The sequence below is a fragment of the Sceloporus undulatus genome, chromosome 5, assembly GCF_019175285.1.
Source record: "Sceloporus undulatus isolate JIND9_A2432 ecotype Alabama chromosome 5, SceUnd_v1.1, whole genome shotgun sequence".
NCBI classification, from domain to species: Eukaryota; Metazoa; Chordata; class Lepidosauria; order Squamata; family Phrynosomatidae; genus Sceloporus; species Sceloporus undulatus.
Window position 1 is genome coordinate 154228849 of NC_056526.1, and position 17535 is coordinate 154246383.

Genomic DNA, 17535 nt, shown 5'->3' on the forward strand with positions numbered 1-17535 from the left:
ATGAAAAACACAGCATAGTGTGAAAGGAAAAAAGAACAGAGGAAAAGATCTTACCACATTTCACTTTTCCTCAATGGCACTCAGTGGCCAAGAAAGTAAAGGTGATTTTTACTTTGCAACATTTTGAGGTTTTGACAATTTATTCTTTTTCTAATTAAAAATATTTTTTTGAGATATTCTAAAACACAAAATGACTATAAAAACAACACAGGCAGGATTAACCTGTTTACCATTGAAATTAGTATATAGACTATTCCTAATTTCAAATTGTTGAAAGGCTAAATTCAAATAAAAGATTTGCATTACACTTTGTTTGGTCTTTCTTCGATCATTTTAAACCAGCATTGCCACTGCATCAGCACTGCAGAAATAATCCAGTCTGATACCATTTTAAATGCTATGGCTCAATGCTATGGGATTCTGGAAACTGTAGATTGTTGCAGCACCAGAGCTCTCTGACAGAGAAGGCTAAATGTTTCACAAATAAGTTTATCGCATGGCACTTGCAGGAACAGGAACTGAATGTCACGGAACGAGGCGGAGAGAGAATGGGTGTTACCGCACGGGGGAATGCTGATGATGCTGCCAGGAGTTCCCCATCCATTCCATGGCAGCTAATTTTGAAGGATGATTTTGAACCATTCTTCAAAATTGGCTGCCAGAAATGGCTGGGGAACAGATGGAAAATGGCTTGGGGACCCCTGGCAGCAGTGGCAGCATTCTCCCATGCAGTAACACCCATTCTCCTTCATTCCATGCCATTCCGTTCCTGTTCCTGTAAGTGCCATGCGATAAACTTAAAAGGTACAATTCCCAAATTCCATGGCATTGAGCATTTCTGTAGTGCAGTTGCAGCCCATGTCACAAGACAGATATGTGTGTGTGTGCACGCACGCATGTGTGTAGGGGAGATTTCCTTAAAATAGTTATTTTCACTTACATCATATCTTACATTGCAAAATGTACAGACACCAAGTGTACGTTTCAACAACATATACATGTGAGTTTATAGAGCCTTTATAAAAAGTTTCTTTTTGATTCCAAATTAAAAGGCATAGAAATAGAATCAAAATAATGGAGTTTGAATATATATACTATGATAGTACATAGTCAGTGCTCATTTTCATAATTATTGACAGCTGTATCTTTGGCATTGAAAATTCAGTACAACTTTCAGAAAAAAATGATGTTGCTTACAGCTCTTTTTTCTTTTCTTTTCTTTTTTTTAACAAGAACAAACAGGATTGACCAAAGTACAAAAACGGGGGAAGTATTACTAAAGATTTATTTTATTTTTAGGCAAGGATAATTTAAGACCCTGAATTACCTTCTCACTTTAGTGTATGGTGTGCACTGTATGAATTCATTTAAAAATCAACTAAATGGTACCACGTTTCTCGGAAAATTATATGTAATATAATATATATATCTTATATTTATTTAGAAGCTTTGAAATAGTACAGTAAACACTTTGCAACACGGTGTATAAACTACAGAATGTCTTTGATATTTTGTGGGCCTGCAGATTAACAACATTTTCATGACCCACAGGTGAAAAGAACATGATTCACAAGTTTTTTTTTTTTGTAAAGTTGGAATAGTCTGGGGGACACTTGATCACACAAAAATAATATAAAACAGTCAAGTTTAAAACAGTGATATTGCATTTATAATGCATGTTTCCTTTTTTAAAATCTGTACGATTGGCTTCTTGTGGCGAATATAAACATCTAAAGGGCTCAGTGACATTTTGGAGAGAGAAAGAGTAAGAGAGAGCTATATAGTGCTGTAAACAGGCACACACTGATCAGAGAGGCAAAAATCAGTTGCCCCTTGAAGTTTCTACAGTTCCATACATTTCAACTCATTTCTCAGGCCTGCTGAGAGCAATTAGGTCCTATTATTGGCCAGGATGTCTCCGACAGCACAGTAATTCTTCAGTTAACACAGAATCAGATGGCCAAGATAATGAAGTTGAAAAGTTGATGCTTTTGTTGGTCGACTTTTGTGCAAATCATGCTGCTTCAGGTAAGTCCCGTAGAATTGACTAGCATATCCTTTTCCGTGCTGTGGGGGAAAAGAAAGAAACTTCTGAGATATCAAGGAATAATTCTATGTTACCTAATTCATTATTGGTGCTCTGCTTCAAATACTAGAAGCAGTATTAATCAGTGTTCAATGCTGCATTTAAATCATTCTTAATAGACAGTAGTTAATAACTGATATTTCAACACTCCATTGTACTAAAGGTTGATAGGTAAATAATTTGATAGAACTATCTCACATGATTTGGCAAAAGACCAGCGTTTGACGGTTCCATTCATTAAAATGGAGGGAATTAAAGCCATGTTTAATTCTTTCTTGATGGAATTAATAGGACATGCTGAAAATGCCTTGTAAATATTCCTAGATATTAGTTTTACTGGTTACAACAGCATGTAATTAAAAGCAAATGTATGAATTATAATTTTACATTTCTTATTGTAGGCTAGATTATGCCCATTTGTATGTACTGTATATTCATTAGAAAGCAGGTATTGCATATCATTCTGATTTTAGATTAGTGAAAAAATCCAGATATGTTGTCATTATTTCTACAAAACATATATACCCAAGGTATACTCCTTATTACATCAACCCATGTTTTATTATTAGCTGGCATGTCCAATCAGAGAAGTCACAGTCTACTCATAAAAATATTATGTCAGTGACAATCCACATATGCATGCTTATTCTGCAAGGCTTTCTCTGTCTTGTAGTTTGCCATGTTGGTCATTAACTGGCAGAGCTGGGAGTATACACATTCAGTATGTCAAACAACTAAGTTCCTAATCAGAAAGAGTAGGGTTTTTAAAATCACCAACACTCACTTCATGGACCATGCTTTTAAATGGAGTTAGGCTGAGGGACATTGTCACAAATGGGCAAAATGTGATGTTTGGTCTCCATGTGGCCTTTCAGGATGCAATTTGCGGCCTTATACTCACATACTGAACTCCAAAAGCTTCAAAATACTTTTGTACCATCTTCTGGGTGTTTTTTCACATTAAAACTGACCAAATGAGCTCAAAACAGGCTGCAAACATGCCAATTTATTTTCTGCCCAGAACAGTCTAATCACCTAATCCTAAAGCCTTACCTGGAAGTGATGTGACATCATTTCCAGCATGATGAAACACACTAGTGTGACTTGCAGCTGCACTGGACTCTGAAGTCAGTGCCCCCCCCCCAAAGCCTTCAAAGTTTGGCATGGCTGCTGAAGGCACTGTCCCCCAGCTGTTGCTTCTGGGGTGGGCACCACTGTGGGATCCAGATGGCCTGTGTAGCTGCTAGGAAAAGAGATTCCATCTCAACATTAGGCGGAACCTCCTGACAGTAAGGGCTATTCAACAGTGGAACACACTCCCTTGGAGAGTGGTGAAGTCTTCCTCTTTGGAAGTCTTTAAACATAGGCTTGATGGACATCTGTCAGGTATGCTTTAACTGAGAGTTCTTGCATGGCAGAGGGATGGACTGGATGGCCCTTGTGGTCTCTTCCAACTCTATGACTCTATGATGTTTATCACACTATGCTCTTAAAGAGGTACAGGGCTCCCCCGGGTTACGAAATTAATTCGTTCCGCGGCGCCATTCGTAACCCGAAAAGCATTCGCAAGCCGAAGCCCCATAGGCGCTAATAGCGAAAGCTGCGATTTTCAGTTGGTTGTCACATATATTACATTAATTTCAGTATTCAAGTCCATCAGTGAAAAAGGCCAGCACATTAGGCAAACTGATATCTAAATCTGGCAGGTTTAGTAGCTGTGTATTGTTAGTGCAAGAGATCAGCTATTTTGACTGAAATTGGGAGGAGAGGTAATAAACAATTTGCATTAGCATTCAGAAAAGATACCAGATTGAACTATTTGAGTCACATGGATTGAACTAAGAAAAGACATCAGCTAGCTTTCCTGCAATGTCTCCTGCCATTGCATTAATTCAAGGTTCACCATCAAATAAGCTAAAATAATAGAGACAATCCAGTATTTACATACTTCGTGGACTCAAACTCTGCATTTACAGTATCTTCAGATACAGAGCATGGTTTTTTATAGTTTTTCATTCTATGAGAAAAGAAATAAGCAGAGATCCTCAAGCCTGCTATAACAAAATATTGTGAGCCAGTATTGAATTATGGAGCTAATTAAGTATCATACAATTAAAATCTAATCTCTAAAATGAGTATAAAGGACATGGTGGAAAAAATATGCAAGAAATAGAAAATAACATTTGGTCTTAGAGTATCTCTGTGTGTCTGACATTTGGACTGAACTCCAAGCAACCAGGGTTCAAATCCATGCTTAGTCATGGAACCCAATAAGTAACCTTGGACAAGTCATAGTCTCTTAGTCCAAGAGGAAGGTAAACCTCCTCTGAATAAATAATTCCAAGAAAATGCTATTAAAGCACATGACAACAAATGCTTATAAATGGAGGGGGAGTATACTATTCAATCTCTTTTCATTAGGTTTGCAAAAATGGCAAAGCTTTAATATATGGAGAGAAGCCAGGTAGGAGTAGGAAAGAAATCTGCCCCAAATCTTTGAAAGGCACTGCCTTTGAGCATGCTATACTGACCTGGATCCCCACCTGGATTGAACCCCAGGCTGGTGTGGGGACAGGGGATGCCTCATCACCTGCCCATCTCTGTGTTAAGGACTGCCTGAGGCTAACTCAGCAGTTGCTGCCAGTGAGAAGCCCCCGTCACCACATCTGATGGCAAAACAGGGATGTAACCAGGTGTCCCTCTTCCATATTAGATACAGCAATGGGGGGGGGGGGCTTCTCAATGGAGTCAATGGCTGAGTAAAGTAAGAGCTGTATGAGGCTGTCTATTCTGTTGGGGTTTGCCATGAGGTTTCCACAAAACTCTGTGGCAAACATCAGGTCATTTAAATAAATGTTAAGGCCTCTTTGCCTGAGGATCAGGCTGGATGCACCAGATTTGCATCTGGTCTGCCAGATTGAGGTGCAATCCTGGCCTGCGTCATCCAAACAGGATGATGTGAGGCTGGAGGAAATATGGGTCTTTTAGCCCATGTGGACAGCTCCATTATTGACACTACTGTATTAGATGGACACAAAACAAAACAGCCTCTAATGAACCTAAACATATAGAATTAGTGTATGATTAACTACTCTGCAAAGAAGGAAAACATATTGGCTAGAATCCAAACAACTATGAAAATGGTCACATAGTCTATGGATTGTTTTTTAGCAGCAGCCCTCCATCTCTCATGGTATGTAGTTTGGAAACTCAGGGAACTTTCAAAGAATTTGTTGTATAGTGTCTGGGTCATTTGTTCAAAGAAAGAAAACCCACTGAATTTATTGTGAGCACCAAAACCACCATACAGAGCAAATTACTGGGATAGAAAAACTGAAAGAAGATGAAAGATGGATAGCCTTAAAAAGAAACAGTCTCCTTTCATTATTTATTGGAACACAAAGTACAAAGTGTATTCTGGCATTTCTTCTGTATTTCAGTGATATTTAATGTATTAAAAAAAGAGAAAAGAACCTATTTTCTTGAGGTGTTCCTTTTCCAATAGTATATTGTAGTTTTGTCAAGAAAGAGAATAGTGTTTAAGTATATTATAGGATCAAAGTTTTGGGATCAAAGTAGAATGAGTGCTTGTAACTGACTGCTGTATGTAAATGATAGCAGAGACCAAAAAGTATAGCACTTTGTTATTGTTTCAAATCAATTCGCTGTTAGTTTTTTGAATAAACAATTTAAAGCAATGCTTATAGTAGGTGAAAACAAAAGAGAGCTGTGCCCCCTAAGGAATAACAAGGTATAAGTTTTCAGCAGTAAGGTGAGAAAGAAGTGAAGGGCACAAAGTGCCAACTCTGATAATTATGTTAACATTATATGTAGGAGATGAAATAATTACATTCACCATTCATCAATCAGTGCTGATGATAATAAAAATATCATAGCATTATTTATGTAATTAATTTCCATAGTCTAATGAATAAAAATCCATTATCTTGAATCAGGTGACAGATGGTAAAATTTTGATAAGCTGTAATTCAGGGGTTTCACACCAAAATCTTCCTTTGAAGTTTCTTTGTTCATAATTTGCCATTCTAAGGTCAGTAACACATTGCCTTGCATGGCTGAAATGTTCTCCTGCTCTGAAATATCAGAACATTATTTGCTGTATTTTTGCTGCAATAAACAAATGTAGATGCGGTACAGACTGCCTCAAAGGGGCAGGTCTGTGGCACCCCTTTTATCTCCGGGTTGGGGGCAGCACATCATTGGGGAATATTTCATTTATGTTTTAAGTAGTATAACTAGTGTAATTTTTTATTTCAATATGTATAATTTATTGTGGTTTTACTGGTAGGCTTTTTTAAAAAAAATAGATTAGAATCTTCTTTAGCTCTTCACAATGGGAAAAAAGGCAGAATATAGATTGATCAAGCAAGCACATGAATAAATAAATGAGCAGTGGCATATTCAAGCAGGAAGTTGATTTTCATGGACCACTATCAGTTAAAGACAAACCTTTAGAATATTGGACTAAAGAATTAGGTCAGATTAAATTATCAAGTTATTTACATACACAGTGCGCCCCTTCTTTATGCAGGCAATCTGTTCTGGACACCCCCCCCCCCCCGCGAAAGGAAAAAAACATGTATGCTGGAGCCCCATTAAAAGTAATGGGGCTTGTGCTCATGGTGCGCCATGGCACACGCATCACACGCACGCACCCCATTACTTCTTCTGGGCGCACCAAGGCTTCTTCTGGTGCAGGCTTCCAGCATATGCCATGTATGGTGTGCCCGCATATAATGTGGGTGCACTGTATGATTTTTAAACCTCTTGTATTTGAACAGTTTTAAAGTATAGACCAAAACTTGAGATGAGGTGGAATACAGAAATAGCTCCAAAAAGAATACTTCCTGATATGAAAATGATGTTGAAGAGGCAATAAAACCAAAAGCCAAACTAAGTGATGGAGTGTTTATGTTCTACAGATAAAAACACTGATTTGTGAATATACTTCTCCCGACCTATTGGTCCTGGGAAAAGGCTTTGCTGGCCTCTCATTGGAGAGACCAGAAATTTAAATAAAAACTGTGCACTTCTGCGGCTGTTATCAGGAAGTGGGCAGGGCTTAGCCTTCTTGAGGCTCTCCCGCCTGATCTCCCTGTCACTTGCTTTGATCGCTGGCCCACACTCCCACCTCGACAACAGTGTGAGATTCATTCTGGTCGCTTCAGCGCTGGATAGGAATTTTTGCCCTTGTTTTTCCAAGGGTTTTTTGCCTACCCTACACTGTTAATTGGGGAATTGAACAATTGGCTCAGGGTGTGGTCATAAATAGGCTTCATGGCATAGGCGGGGGGAGACAGATGTTTTGGTGAACATCTCGGCACCCTCCTAAAGGGTGAAGGTGGGTCTCTGGAACTGAGGTTTATGTCTTGAGACTAAACATGACGGGAAAGAGACTTGCCTTGGGGCTGGCCTGAGATTTAAACCCTCACTTAAGTCTTGAGAATTAAGTGGGGGAGTCTTGGGTTGGCCTTCTGGATGAGGGCCGGCCAGGGAGCAACCCAAATTATGGATTGCCCTTGGAGCTCGGGTGTTTTTTGCCCTTTGAAAGCTGGGGTCTTGGAGCAGACCATCCACCAGCTGTTCCTACACAAGGTTCTCCCCCCCCCTGGGCTTGCAGTTCTCAAGAAATAAAGTTAGATAGTTCGAATTTTAATAAAGTTTCCCATTTTATAACCCAGTTCTCTGTGTCTGGTCTCGTTATTCAATGAGTTGGTCAGCAAACCCACTTTAGTCACCAAAACTAAGTGGCTTAAACTTCTGCAGTCTTTGTTTGTGTAGGCCGAGATGGCAGTGTCTAATGATGATTATGCTGTCCATGCAGTACTGCTTACCCTGTGCAGCCAAGGCCATACTAAAATAACATTTCAAAAATGGCTCCATTTTGTGAACAGATTCTGACTTCAATGAATCGTTTGAGTGGAATCAGAACTGACCCAGAACGGAAGGATTGTTTATTCAAATGGCAGACTCACACAGTTCAATCATGCCCCAGTGGCTGGACTATTTAGATAAAATATAACGTATCCCCACACAGCTAAATTCATAATGAAATTGAAAGGAATTTGCTTCTGAATAGACATTGTTGGTTTGCTACATAATGTGCAAGAACTTCTGATAAACAGCTCCATCACAGGAAGGAAATCTCTGATGAAATGAAAAATCCTTTAAGTAACAACTTATTGCCTAAAATTCTCCAAAGCATACACTTGTTTATTGTAAGAGAGAAAATAAAGTATATATTTACCCAGCCTACATTGTAGTGGAACACATTACATTTCATTAATCTGCAGTTTTGTATGCTTTTAAGTGAGACTACAACATGCATGTATATCTGCCACCTTATTTATATAAGCAGGAATCACACAGACATTCCTACAAAATCTTACTGAAAATGACATAGGTTGTGCCCACACAATGTTCAGATGTGGGGGGGGGGGGAATCTTCATACATTGAAATGATACAGCTTGGGACCAGCTGTGGGAATTTTGGAACAAATTTCTCCCAGTTTAGAACCACAAGAACCTAGAATCATGGAATCCTAGAATCGTAGAGTTGGAAGAGACCACAAGGGCCATCCAACCCAACCCCCTGCCATGCAGGAACTTTCAATCAAAGCATCCCCGACAGATGGCCATCCAGCCTCTGCTTAAAGACTTCCAAAGAAGGAGATTCCACTACACTCCGAGGGAGTTTGTTCCACTGTCAAACAGCCCTTACTGTCAGGAAGTTCCTCCTAATGTTGAGGTGGAATCTCTTTTCCTGGAGCTTGCATCCATTGTTCCGGGTCCTGTTCTCTGGAGCAGCAGAAAACAAGCTTGCTCTCTCCTCAATATGACATCCCTCCAACTATTTAAACAGGGCTATCATATCATTGCTTAACCTTCTCTTCTCCAGGCTAACATCCCCAGCTCCCTGAGTCGTTCCTCATAGGGCATGGTTTCCAGACATTTCACCATTTTAGTCGCCCTCCTTTGGACATACTCCAGTTTCTCAATGTCCTTTTTGAATTGTGGCCCAGAATTGGACACAATTTTCCAGGTGGGGCCTGACCAAAGCAGAATATAGTAGCACTATTACTTCTCTTGATCTAGACACTATACTTTTATTGATGCAGCCTAAAATTGCATTGGCCCTATTAAAAGGTAAGTCAGGTCAAACCATGCCAAAACAACTCTGTCATTCAAGCTGGGCCTGTAACATGCTTTGCAAGTTTCTAAGTTCTACCCCTTTCTTTCTTCATCCAAGGTGGTGCTCTTCCTAATTATTCATATTAAATATATTCCCCATACCCAAAGAATGGAAATTATGGTGATTTACAAATTAAGCCAGATACCTAATTGTTAATAGCAACAAAATATTATCATTAAAGTGTAATTAAATGATCTATTTTAAAAACCATATATTATAAACTATTTCAAACAGTATAGCACTTTATTAAAACTCTTTTTAAAAAGCATCCCAAATCTTGTCAATACTGTTTGTTTTAAACTTTGCCTGCTGGTAGAAGTGCAACTGGGGAGGGAGCATGTACACTCTAAGGAAGTGAATTCTTCTGCTTAGGAACAACCACCAAGAAGATCTTCTCAAGTTCATGTGAGGAGATGGGATTGAGTAACAAATGCTTCCAAAGTTTCAGTGCCTGGCTAGGCTTCTATGGAAGAATATATTCCTTCAGGCAGCCTGACCTGACCCATATAGGGCTGGAGGAGGGGGTGAAGTACATTGTGATCCGTATTCCAACAACTTTAAGCTTTAAAGATGAGAATGCAGAACCTATAAATCATAGAAATTATGGGAGATGTACCTCCTACTATCCTTACTGTTTTTAGTTCAGAACAAATCAAAGGCCATTCCAAAGTCATTCCAAAAGAGTTCACTCTTTGCTAGTTTTAAGTACAGGAAGTGTAATACTATAATTGTTGCAGCTTTTGATCTTTTTTTTCTTTAAAAAGGTTACAAAGGAATATAAATCATGACCAAAATTATTTTTTAAAAACCACAAACAACCCTGTATTTCTTAGAACACACAGGAAAATCAGCAAGTACTTTAAAATGCAAAAACTGGGTCCCAATGAAATGAACTGTGCATATCAGATGTACGTTATTACTCTCTTATAATCTACAGGGTTTTATTTGATCCCCATTCATTTACTGTATATATTTGTGCATAGGTCTAGAAATTTTAGCTTACCAAACCTGCCCTCAGTTTACAAATGAGGTTAACTTATATTTGGATATAAACCATAATTGCTTCATGAACTCCTAGGCATGAGATAGCAGATTTCTGGACTGTTTTAGCAGCCAGATCCATATGCCAAGAGCAATCAAGTCATAGTAAAATCAATGGTAAATGAGCAGAGTAGCAGAAACATCAAAACATGTACTCAGGCCAGTTTAAATAATTGTGAGTAAACTAGTTTAAATCTAAGGACTTGGGCATTACAGGGTTTTGATTATACAAAGTGGTCTAACTAAATCATCACTACCATCATAATCACCACCACCACCTTTGTAGATTTTGGAGATCTATGAAGAAGAGCTAAGATTTCAGCTATTGTGAGCAAAGTTCTCCTGAGACAAATAAATATTGCAACTCTCCCCCTCCCCCAATTTAATACCAGTCTCCCATTAGGTTCTCTGCTTTTGCTCATAGCTTCATCTAAAATCAAATCATCTAAATTTATCTGTATGAAATTGTGATGCCACAAGCTGCATATTTAAGCATTAAGCAAGCTCCTTCATGGTTTAATTAACCTGGGCACTAATGGGACAATTCTTTATGCCCACATCTGATCAGATATTTATAATATGTAAGCCACTCAGCTATAGAATGGGTTAAAATATTTTAATAAATATAAACAAAAAACTATAATACTTGAATTTAAATATTTCCACTTGTGGAACTTCAATACTTCTGTAAACTATGATCCCTATTTCTGACCATGCCAAGCTTATTTGTCTCCCTCCCCCCAAAAAAAAAATCCATTAATTATCTCATGTAAAAAACAAAACCCAGAACTCTAAATTGTCACAACTCAGAATTTAGTCTATAAATTCTGTTGGACTCACTTGTTTCCACAGAATATAGGAAACTTCTATTTTTCTCAAAACACCAAAAGAAAGATTAAGTTGGGTCTCTAAAGTAGGGTCAGCACTAACATTCTCTCCCCCCCCCCCTCTCTCTTTTCCTTTTCTTCTGCAGGCACAGAAAAGTGACTGCAAAGTAATTGGTCTGGGGTGATATTATTATCCTTGCTTTACAGTTGGGGAAACGGAGTCAGAGAGGTTCTATGGAAAGAAGGATGATCATGGGGTTAAAGCAGAGGATGTGAAGACAATATATCTGAGCTATTTGTGACTCTGCCTTGTAGGTAAGGAAAGGGGAAAGGAAAAGGAAAGAATCACTAAACCTCTCTGTCCATGATTCCCATGTCTGTAAAATGAGAATAATAATGCTTTGCTTACCTATCTCACAGAGGATCTGCAGGTCTTAAAATCACTATTCTTTTATAATCCACTTTGAGATCCACAAATGGCAAGGCCTAGAGAAGTGGAAAGCATCATGGTTATTATAAGAGTTCAATGAACAAATAAAGAGCTGTAAGTCTTGTGCTCACACTATGGATATTTTTAGCCATCTCTCCTCAAGTATTTTATAGTCTCTTCCTTATGATTTCCTGAAATCAAGTCAAGAGGATAACTTCACATTGATCCTTTCAGTCTGATGGCTTAATACCTATTTCTTTTACTTTAAAAATAACAATAGTGAATTTAAACAAAATTGTTAATATGTATGGTTCTGAAATAAACGTCTTGGATAAAAAGGATGAAGAATCAGCACATGGGGGGATTTTTAAAAATGCAGGTTTTTTCATCTTAGCTCATTTAACTAAAAGATAACAGTCACCTTAAAAAACAGAAGATATGAACTATGCTATGCTAGTCTATTCAAAGGAAGAAGAGGTTTTAAAAACTACAGTAAGAGGGCAGAATATAATACAACACAAAAGGAAAGGGAAGCATAATGCTGAACACTGTTTTGGATATTTACTTATTATTAAAATGTTTACCCTATTTTCCTTTTCCAATTCATGCACCCAAAGTAGTTAAAAAATGATAGAAATAGAAATGTCATGAATATCAAAGACTAATATGTAGCCAAATATAGAAAACAGTATGATAAAGCTGGAATAATATAGAAGATGGGTAATCAAAGCCATCAGCAGTAGATAGCAGGAAAGGGAAGCATAGATTTACTGGGCACATTTCCTATGTTCATATACAGTCTGCCCTCATACCCATGGATTCTTTATCCATGGATTCAATCATCCATGGCTTGAAAATCTTCAAAGAAAATATCAGTTTCAAAAGCAAACCTTGATTTTTCCATTTTCATAAGAGACAATATTTTACTCTGCCATTGTATATAAGGGACTTGAGCACCCACAAATTTGGGTATCCACGGGTGGTCCTGGAACCCAATCCCAGTGGATAACAAGGGCCACTGTACAAGCACCAGAATCAGATAATTGCTTTCCATGTGTGCACATTTCATAAAATGCTACCATAAGATGAAATGATTTAAACAAATAAACAAACAACACATTGGTATTAAGCAAAAATTATCCAGAGGAAAAAATAGAAATAAAATAGAAATAGAAATAAAAAGTGCAGCTTTGATAAATGGCCAGATTGTGGTTTACTTCAATCATGTAACTTGGCAGAAAAAAGACAGAGGATTCCTCTGTGCCTTTGCAGATTTTTTTTAAAATCCATGGCCCAGGTAGGGCTCCAGTCACTGTTGTTAATTATAGCTCAAGTGGCTCTATCATCATCTACAATTAAGCTACTTTTACTTCAGTATCTCTGACTCTGCTTCAAATGTTCATTTCTGTTCTTCTTCAGGGACTTCAGCTCAATTGTTGAAGATATAAAGATTGCAACCATCTCCCCAAACACCAAAGTAGATGACTGGTACCTGCATAGAGCCAGCAGCTACAAGCAATAGGTGCAGCCTGCTCCACGTGAGTTTTAGTATTAAATCAAGTGTAGTAAAAATGGTGAGCATGTAGGAATGTAAAAGGAAAAGTTGAGGTCTTTTTTTGTGATGAAGAGCTCTTATGGACTGTACTCAGGCTAGAGAAAAGCATATTTAATCATGAATCCAAGGGAAAATGTACTTTTCAAGTTGCATGGAAAGTTCAAGGATTTTGCAATCAGTGTCAAGAAGCCCTATGGTCAATCTCCACTAGAAATGAGATGAATGTTCAGCTATGTGTGCTCAGCATACGGCTGTGAAGGAGACTTGTATAAATGAAGAGATGCTGTCAGAGAGAAATCTGTCAAAAGCAAGGAATTGTCGCATTTAGGAATCTATAGGGAAATGTGGTGAAACTGAGTCTCTCCAGGAGGAATATGTGCTAGGGAATGACTTATTTTGTTTATTGTTGCCATGATTAATGGGTACAGTTTAAAGAGAAGGGACGAAGGGAATCACCATTCAAACTCTTTTCTTCAGTTCACTGTTTTCATTGATGTTACTTTTGTGATTTCTGGAAGACCCAACTGAAATGACATTTTGTCCCATGTTCTCCACTGTGATTACATGTCTACCAATGTGAACCTGGGATATTTTGTTCAGTGAATCAGAGTACAAGCAATGCCAGCACCAACACTTTAAGAAGCCTAACTGTAGTATTCAGAAACCAATTTTTGCCTTAATCTATGTCAAAGGTGAGGAAAGTGCAATTCTGGGAACATATACCATCCCAAGGCTGTTTTTATGGCTCCCTGGATTCTGCCCTTTTTGGTTGGGGGAAAAAAACTGATTTCCTTTCTTCAACCTATCAGGAATGTTGATTTGCCTTATAAGTCACATGGCCTCTCTACACACACACACACACACACACACACACACACACATTTTTATTTTTTGGAAAACCAGAAGTGCATTTCCAGCTTCCAATTTTAGGTAGCTCCTGGAGGACCTATACAACAGAAAATTGGTCCCTGGGCCAACATATTATGCAATTCCCTTCTTGAAAAAAGCTACGAATAATTTTAACAATATTGTTCCATCTATGAGAATCCCCAAAATTAACCCATTTTGGGATTTATTCTGCACAAAATTCACATGGTTTTCGTTTTTTGTTTTTTTGTTTTGGGGGGGAGGGGTTGTCTGTAGGACAGAAACTAAATTAAATTATACCAGAACTAAGTGTGAATTTTGAAAAAGAAAAACAGAGTGTGAATTTTGTACACAGTAAATTCTGAACTGCAAAGATTCATACTGGTCAAAATTCTCCTCCTCAGGGTTTCCTAACACTTGAGGAATATATTTTCAACTATTTTTGAATATTTTAAAATTCTTTCTGTCCCTTCCACAAAACTAATCTATACCCACAATGGTGTCACCTTAAGCTGGACACTACTTCTTTCTGGCAGATCATTCATAGCTACAGTGATAAGAATCAACCATATGCACACACATGCAGCTAATATTATTTTTATTCAATTAACAGAGCAGGATCAACTCCTGAACCAACAGCAGATGCCCACACACCTGATCCATGACCACAAAGGTGCCACCTAAAGCTGGATACTCCACCCTTTTGTATGACAACACAAGGTTCATGCCTGAATTTGTGTCTATTTTTTCTTAGTGGAGAGATCACTCCCATCTACAGTGTTAAGACAAAACTAGTACACTGTAGTATTTAACTTTTTTCTTTTCAAGGGACCCCCTTTAAATATATTTTGCTGCTGCAAACACCCAAGACTTAACTCTAAATTTAGAACCTGAAGAAGAAGAAGAAGAAGGGTTTTTAAAAGCAAACACTAAGCCATTACAATTAAACTTTCCCTCAGAGGTGCTGGAGGAGAAGGAAAGATTTTATCTTGCTTCTTCTCACCAGTTTGCAGCTGGAGCAGACTGAATTGTAACATGCAGACCCAGCCAGCCAGCCTTTGCCTTTGTCAAGGGAGCGAGCAGCTGAGTGTCAGCAGAGCAGCCATGTGACAGGAGCCAAAGCAAAGTTGAGCTGGTTGAGTTTATGTGTTGCTGTTCAATCTGCTTGGAGGCTGGAGCAGACTGAACTTTGTCCCAAGAATCAGGGGATAGTGTAGCACTGTCCAAAAAGGGACTTGTGTACATGGATGTCAAAAACTCAGCTCCCACTGTATACTCTTCCAGTTTTAAGATTCTGTGATTCTATCATACCCCTCAAGTATGTTTTGATTGGATCATGAACTCAAAAATAGGAAAGAGGTGGGTGGAAGATTTTGAGGTCCAGTAGAGGTAGCCTTGGAGAGAGACAGGTGTTGTGATACCGAGGTAGTAAAGGGAGTTATGTGTCTGTTGGTGGGAAAAGAGATGGACAGGAGAGTGAGGAGAATTCACTGTAGGCAGGTGGTGTCAGAGAGCTATGTTGTGTATAAATGTTCTGCTAATTTTAAATAGGTTAGTACAATATCATCCAAACTCCACAAAACAGTGACACCATTGTTGGATAAAGAAAAATGCAGAATAGACATGTTGCAAGTTTTTGAAGATCTACTGGCCTTTTTACCAGGGTAAAGTGTTAAAAATCATACAGGAGAAAGGGGGGAGGAGGTGACAATGTTAGTCATAGGCCTGCATTTTGTCAAGGTGTTGTGGTCGTTGTTCTCAGTTCAGATGGTATGGAAGGGCATTCATGTTAATTGACAGCAGTTCTGAGGAAGGGTGCCAGACCCTTTGCTTGCTTGCTTGCTTGCTTGCTTGCTTGCTTATTAGTCCACCTGATCTTTCTTTTTTCTTTTCTTTCTCTTTCCCCTATGGTTTCCCAAACTATGAGTTCATAATTTATGCTGCCATAATATTTTAATTCAAATACCAAACCCGAATATTTCCCTTTACATGATTTTACAATCAATCATCCTCTAAGACCATTGTTGTTTCCTTAGCACCCCAGTTCTCTGGTGTACCCCTGCAGCCTTTAACAATTCATTAGAAATAATTTTCAAAGCAGGAAAACCTTTTTAAATCAGCTAAATTTTACATCACAGGCAGAAAGAAGTGCATACCTGTATATATAATGAGAAAGATATATTTGACTTTAAAAAGACACCCCTCTTCTCTTTCTGTATTTTTTTTCCTCCTTTGGAATAATCTATACTTTCACAAACAGGGAAATGCATATGAAAAAAATGATGTAGCCTTGCATGTCACCTAAACTGGAAAGTTATAGACAATTGCATTTTTAAATAAGCTGACTTACCTCTTCTGTTTTAAAGTCAAATGTGAGATCTAGCCAGGTATTATTGGGAGCTTCCCAATTTTGAAAATCAGCCATTAGAGTGTGGCTTCTAGCCAGGTTTTAGGTGGGATGCAGTGGGCCGTCAGCGTCTGTGGCATTTTCTGTGTCACTGCATCCCTCATTTCACTTTAAAACAGAAGAGGAGGTAAGTTGGCATATTTAAAAATGTGATAAGCTCCAAACTCTGAAGACTTATTTTTACATGTAAGGTAGGGTTTCCAAACCATGACTGATATTTGTTCTTCTGCTTGTTTGTCTTCTGTCATTGCTGACAATAATAAACCATACTTAAATTGACAGGATTCCTGATTGAGGCATGTGCAAAAAAAGAGGAGGTACTGATTTTCCGAGAAAATTAGTTGTGTTGGCACACAGTAATGGAAAGATACACATGCAATCTATTGTGGTTTAGAGGTTACAATATTGGATAGGAACTTGGCTACAGAGATGCATAATTAAGTCCCTACAGAGTCATGATATTACTGGATAAGTATGGGCCTGTCATTTTTTCAGCATGTCCAACCTCAAAAGGCAGTTGTATAGATAGAGTAGGAGAGAACAAGGTTGGGCATCTCAGGCTCACCGGAGAAACAGCAGCATGGAAATGTAACCAATACATCTCTGCTTGTTATATATGAGGTTAGAATAAAGAACTAAAGGGTAGGTCCATTTAAAATCAGTTTTCATGCTATCAATGTTGATTCCCAAAGTGCCTGTTTATGTTGCTGGTTATTTAACATTACATTTCATGTAATCAAGTAGGATGGAAACAATAGTGGTTTGGGCTGGTACCTGAACTGCAAAACTGAAGTAAAAATACTAGGCAGCTCACCACACTTTGCAGATTTAATTGCATATGCTGTGAGACCCATCTGGAATAATCACCTTTCCTATGTATTTTCTCTCCCCATCTCTTCTCCCTCTCCCGCTTTCTCTCACTCCAACAGGGTAAATTATCTAGAATTCAGGCAAATATCACAGTTCTGTAGGGCCATTTTTTACCACAAAAGAAGCAGAGATAGCAGGTGATCTTAGTATACTATATGTATTTCTGCTTGTGTGTGTTTGTGTAAAAGAGGTGGGGGAGGGAGAGGAAGAGGGCTGTGTTGTGTCTGTGTAGAAAGTTT

At 38.3% G+C, this 17535-nt stretch overlaps 1 protein-coding gene across 2 annotated transcripts in view; it reads right to left on the bottom strand.

The window, feature by feature from the left end:
* Positions 1-1001: 1001 nt before the first annotated feature.
* The window catches only part of PCDH10 (protocadherin 10), a 66925-nt gene continuing 50391 nt past the window's right edge, over positions 1002-17535 (bottom strand). The window contains exons 5-6 of one of the 2 annotated variants that reach the window (XM_042469860.1): positions 11577-11653; positions 1002-2067 (exon numbers count right to left, since the gene is read on the bottom strand). In XM_042469860.1, coding sequence (XP_042325794.1) covers positions 11619-11653 — 35 coding nt within the window. In that variant the 3' untranslated portion in view covers positions 1002-2067; positions 11577-11618. The remainder of the gene's footprint in view (positions 2068-11576; positions 11654-17535) is intronic. The other variant, XM_042469861.1, reaches the window with a different exon arrangement.